General features: G+C 44.1%; 1 protein-coding gene across 2 annotated transcripts in view; it reads left to right on the top strand.

The window, feature by feature from the left end:
• The window catches only part of FCHSD2 (FCH and double SH3 domains 2), a 241,138-nt gene extending 235,956 nt beyond the window's left edge, over positions 1 to 5,182 (top strand). For both annotated transcript variants that reach the window (XM_068139183.1, XM_068139192.1), the window contains one exon: positions 2,792 to 5,182. In XM_068139183.1, the coding sequence (XP_067995284.1) occupies positions 2,792 to 2,875 (84 nt within the window). In that variant the 3' untranslated portion in view covers positions 2,876 to 5,182. The remainder of the gene's footprint in view (positions 1 to 2,791) is intronic.
• The last annotated feature ends 683 nt before the right edge of the window (positions 5,183 to 5,865 follow it).

The raw sequence follows: 5,865 nt of genomic DNA, 5'->3' as shown, positions 1-5,865 counted from the left end.
GAGTGGGAAGTGTTGAAGTGTTTGTAGGTTCATAGGCTACCAGGTTGCAAGGGCCCCTCAAGATCATTTAGTCCAACCTTATTTCACCTTATCATTGCCTCCTCCCCTGGAGGTGTTCAGGGTCAGGTTGGATGAGGGCCTTTACCAGCCTGGGCCAGTGGGACGTGTTACCTGCCCATGGCAGGGGAGTTGGAACTCCCTTCAAGATCATCATCTTGAAGGTGCCTTCCAACCCAACCCATTCAGTGAATCTCTGAATTCCCTGGTCAAAAGACACCAATTCAGCCTTACCATTTGGTAGCTTTGTCTTTTCTTCACAATTTTCTTGCCATTTCCTGGTCTTTCCAACAGCACTCCTGGGTCTTGCCCTGAACTGGAGGGATTTCACTTACCCTTGCATGTTAAAGACACCTGGGTGGAAAATACATTGTGAGGTTTCTTATGGTGCTGGTCCCTGGTGTGTCTTTTCCAGAAGAAGTTACTCTGGTGTGTCCTGAAATTAGAATAGAATAGAATAGAATAGAATAGAATAGAATAGAATAGAATAGAATAGAATAGAATAGAGAATAGAATATAGAGAATAGGAGAATAGAATATAATAGGAACAGAATAGAATAGAATAGAATAGAGAAATAGAGAATAGAGAATAGAATATAATAGGGAATAGAAGAATAGAATAGAATAGAATTAGGTTGGAAAAGACCTTTGAGATCATCAAGTCCAACCTATCATCCAACAGCATCTCATCAACTAAACCATGGCACCAAGCACCCCATCCAGTCTCCTCTTAAACACCTCCAGTGATGGTGACTCCACCACCTCCCTGGGCAGCACATTCCAATGGCAAATCTCTCTTTCCATGAAGAACTTCTTCCTAACGTCCAGCCTAAACCTCCCCTGGCACAGCTTAAGAAAATGATGTGATCAAAACCCTTCATGAAGTACTCTTGGGGGTTTAAGGAAATCTGTGTGAGGAGCAGCAAGGACTTTAGTGATGTGGCAGGATGAAGACAGCAGCAGCTTTTAGCTGTAGATTGTTGAGGACAGTGATTGATTCGACACAAACAAGCCACTTGGATGTAACAAGGCTTTATGACTCTGAACCCCCTCCCCCTAAAACTTGATTCCAAAATTAATCCTAGGAGATTGATTCTGCAAGTTCTAAAGTGATTGTAGTAACAGATTGACAGTTGAGGCTGTTCAGTCTGGAGAAGAGAAGGCTCCGAGGAGTTCTTCTTGTAGCCTTCCAGTATCTGAAGGGGGCTACAGAAAAGCTGGGGAGGGACTTTTGAGGGTGTCAGGGAGTGATAGGACTGGGGGGGATGAAGCAAAACTAGAAGTGGGGAAATCGAGACTGGATGTTAGGAAGAAGTTCTTGCCTATGATGGTGGTGAGACACTGGCACAGGTTGCCCAGGGAGGTGGTGGAAGCCTCATGCCTGGAGGTTTTTAAGGCCAGGCTGGATGTGGCTGTGAGCAACCTGCTGTGGTGTGAGGTGTCCCTGCCCATGGCAGGGGGGTTGGAACTGGCTGATCCTTGAGGTCCCTTCCAACCCTGACAATTCTGTGATTCTAAATTATTCTTTGTTCTTTTCTGGCAAAATCTCTCTTTTGGGGCAACAAAGATATCACAAAATATTAAACAACAGATATCAGTGAATAATTTTTGATCCCAAACCCTCCACTCAAGGGGTTGGAACATAAACTGAACTCTAAATGCAGTGGAGAACCAAGCAGCAGGTAGAACATCAAAGTGCTTGGCCAGCAGATTTCTCTGCCAGCCTGCTGGAGGAGCAGCAATGGTTCAAAGCAATGCTTCATGCACCCTGTTTTTAAGTACTTTCATGGATGAGGCATCCACAACTTCTCTGGACAATCTGTTCCAGTGCCACCCCCACCCTCACAGCAAAGAACTCCTTCCAAATGTCCAACCTAAATCTGCCCTGCTCTAGTTTATTAATGTAATGAATGACAGCAAACCTGATTGGGAACAATTGCAGGTGGGGAGCAGCTCCATGGAGGCTCATCCCTCAAGGCTGTGGATTTAGTCTGTAGAAAGCTGCCTGGCAGAAAGGGACCTGGGGGTGCTAATGGACAAGTAGCTGAAGAGGAGCCAGCAGTGTGCCCAGGTGGCCAAGAAAGCCAAAGGCCTCCTGGCTGGGATCAGCAATGCTGTGTCCAGCAGGAGCAGGGAGGGGATTGTCCCCTGGGACTCAGCTCTGGTCAGGCCACACCTCCAGTGCTGTGTCCAGCTCTGGGCACCTCAATGCAGGAGAGATGTGGAGGTGCTGGAGCCAGGGCAGAGGAGGGCAAGGAAGCTGGTAAGGGCCTGGAGAGTAAATGTGATGGAGAGCAACTGAAGGAGCTGGGGATGGTTAGTTTGGAGAGGAGGAGGCTGAGGGGAGACCTCATTGCTGTCTATGACTACCTGAAAGGACATTGTGGAGAGGGTGCTGCTGGTCTCTTCTCACAGGTCATTAGTAATAGAACCAAGAGGGAATGGCCTCAAGCTGTGACTGGGTAGGTTTAGAGTGGACAGTAGGAAGAATTTGTTCCCAGCCAGAGTGGTCAGGCACTGGAATGTGCTGGGCAGGGAGGTGGTTGAGTCCCCAAGCCTGGATGTGTTTCAAGGTGTTTTGGATGTGATGCTTGGGGCTATGGTAGAGTAGGGTTCTGGGTTTGACTCAGTGATCCTGAGGGTCTTTTGCAACCTGAATGTTTCTGTGGTTCTGTGAAAGCTCTGAGAGGTTGGCAGTCTGCTGCTGTTCACCAGCTGCTTCTGGCCCTTCCAGGTGCGAGCAGCTCCACCGCCCCCCGCGCAGCATCACCGCCGGACGACGGAGAAGATCGAGGACGTGGAGATCACCCTGGTGTAATGATGGGACTAGCTCAGTAGTAGTGCTACAATCAAGACCAAACCTGCTCTTTGGTCAATCTCCTGGGGGTTTATTTTTTAGGCACCTTTGCATGATGAAGACTTTTCCTAGAGCAAGAGGTAGAGGGAGGATTTGATGTGGCAGCAACAGGGCGGCTTCCTTCCCACGGTCATGAATATTTTGTGCCTTTTTTTGGGGTGCTTTGTTATTCTTTTTTTTTGGGGGGGGTGGGTGGAAAGGGTTGGTTTCTAGACATCATTTTTTGTTTTCCCTCTCTTAGCACAAACCAAGAGGGGCCAAACCAGTGAGCAGAACCTCAGAGTGAGGTTTTTCTCCCCTGGGTTAAAGATGGTCCAATGATTTTTTTGTTTTAGAGAGAGGCTGAAGAGAGAGCCTCAGCCATGCAGCTTAATCCTAGCCTACTCTGACCATGTTCATTAGTACAGTATATTACTGTTGCCATAGGAATGTGTTTCAAAAAGATCATTAATCCTTCACCTCTCATTAATTGTCTGATTAGGGATTAATCAGATTCCTGGCAGAAAGCAAAAGGGAACTGAAAAGAAAAGAATAAACCACCGTGAGTATAAGAAACGCAAAGGAGAGGCTGGCTCCTCTTGAAACCCTTTGGCAGAAAGGAAGAAGCAGGAAAGAGAAACACAAAAAGAATCTCCCTAGATAAGGAGAGAAAAAACCAAGTTGGCTGCAGCTGATCTGGTGTTCATTAGTGCACACCTCCTCAAGTAATTCACAGCTCTGGGTAGTAATATTTATGCCCTACACGTAGGAAGAGAGAGAAATAACAGAGGTGCTGAAGGAGTAGCAACATCCTGGCTCCAGAGCTGAACCAGCTGGTAGGTGAAAAAAGCAAAGGTGAGGTGAGGGGTTTTTTTTATGGTCTAGATCTGGAAATTGAGCTGCTGCTTTTTAGATTCTTCTTTTTTCCTTTCTAAGCAGAGTTTTGGGGATTAAGGTTCTTCATTTCACCCAGCTTTTGGGGCAGTCTCTGTCCCACTTCTTGCTGTGGATTTTAGTATCCGAACGTCAGTAGTGTGGCTTCTTCACCCAAACATCTAGCTAGAGGTTGGGGTATCTCCTTCCTCACCCAAACATCTGGCTAGAGGTAGCAGTATCTTCTTCCTCACCCAAACATCTGGCTAGAGGTAAGAATATCTCCTTCATTCAAACATCTGGCTAGAGGCTGGAGTATGTTCTTCCTCCCCCAAATATCTGGCTTGAGGTAGGAGTTAGACTTTAGAAGTAGTTCCACAAGTTCTTCAGTTCTTGCATTTAATGTTCCTGTAGCATCCTTCCCTGTGGAGCCAAAGCCAGAGCACCAGGGGAAAGGCTCTGGTGTCTACAAAGCCTTCAGCTCACCACTGGGGCCAAGATTTTGGTCTCAGTTGACTCTTAGGTCAGAGAGAGAGAGAGAGAAAAAGAATTTTCAGACCTCACTTTGAGTGGGAGATCCCCAAAAAGGAAGAGGTTTTGTTGTTGTTGTTGTAGCCTTCAGCTTACCTTCGGGGCCAAGATTTTGATCTCAGTTGACACTTAGGCCAGAAAGAGAGAGGAAAAGACTTTGCAAACCTCGCTTTGAGAGGGACATCCCCAAAAAGGAAGAAGTTTTGTTGTTGTTGTTTGAAAGGAAAGGGCAGAGGATATTCTGAGGTTTGACATGGAGGGAAGTGGTCAGAGGAGAGGGAAAAACTGAGTGAAAAGAGGTTTTTGACCACATGCTTTTGAGTGATCCTTCATCAGCTCAAAGCTTCAGTTGAAAGGCATCACAGGGTTGGTTTCTTTGAGCCTGTTGGGTTCTGCAGAACGCTCTTTTTGTCTTCATTTTGTTCTTTGGTTTTATTCTTCCCTAAGCCAGTAAATTTCCTACCTTTAGTTTACTACCAAGGGCTATTTTTCTGAGGCTGCATTTACATTAGTGACAAAAAAGACAAAGAAAACTCCTTAGAAAACCCGAACCACCTTCACAAGGATTTTGGTTTGCACACCTTCATGAATCCCAACCCAAATCTGGGACTCCCAAGACGTTTGTCTTTGCCAACCTCCTTTCCCAGAGAGGGATCCTGAACCCAAGAGCAGGGGAGCTGTGTGAAGAAAACCATTCCTGGATCAGTTAGAAAAATCACCAGCTTGTCCTTTCCTTTGGTGGTTTTTTTTGTTGCTTTTTGGCACCTCTTGTCCCGTTGATCTGTTTGAGGTCTTTGGTTGTGTTTTGTTTCATGTGTTTATCAAACTTATTCTTAAGTTTACAAACAAACAAAATAAAACTTTGTACAGAACATTTAACTGCAAGGGAAAAAAAAAAATCATTTTGAAAGCTTCACAACACCCAGCAGGAAACAAAAAAAAAGCAGGCAAAAATGGTGCCATCATCATGATCCTGTTCAATTTTTTTTGGCCAGTTTGGTTGGGTTTGGGTTTTGGTTTGGGTTTTTTTTTTTTCCCTGTGTCCTTCACACCTGGACATGGGGGAAAAAAACCCACAATAATTCTGAAAGTGTTATTTAAAAGTTCTCTTTTTAGTTGTATTTGAAACTATTTTCTGTAAGAGCTGCTAATTTTGTTTAAAATGGAAACAAAAAAGAAGGACAAGTGGAGGAAAAAACAAAAAGAGATCCCTTTCCAAAGAAGAATAAGGAAACCAAGGAGAAAAATTGAAAAGGAAGAAAAGAAGGGGGGAGGGGAGGGGGGGGGGAAAGGAGGAAGATTTCAACAGAAAGATTTGAAAAGAAGAAAAATAATTAAGGGAAAAAAATTGAAAAGAAGAAAAGTAATTAAGGCAAAAAAATTGGAAAAGAAGAAAAATAATTAAGGAAAAAAATGAAAAGAAGAAAAATAATTAAGGAAAAAATGGAAAAGAATAAAAATAAGGCAAAAAAATGAAAATAAGAAAAATAATTAAGGAAAAAAAATTGAAAAGAAGATAAATAATTAAGGGGGAAAAAATTAAAATAAGAAAAATAATTAAGGCAAAA

This window comes from Melanerpes formicivorus, unplaced genomic scaffold (assembly GCF_026170545.1).
Source record: "Melanerpes formicivorus ecotype bairdi unplaced genomic scaffold, bMelFor1.0.p_v2 SCAF_1, whole genome shotgun sequence".
NCBI lineage: Eukaryota > Metazoa > Chordata > Aves > Piciformes > Picidae > Melanerpes > Melanerpes formicivorus.
Note: the sequence above shows the minus strand (reverse complement) of the source record. Positions and strands in the feature narration are given on the sequence as shown.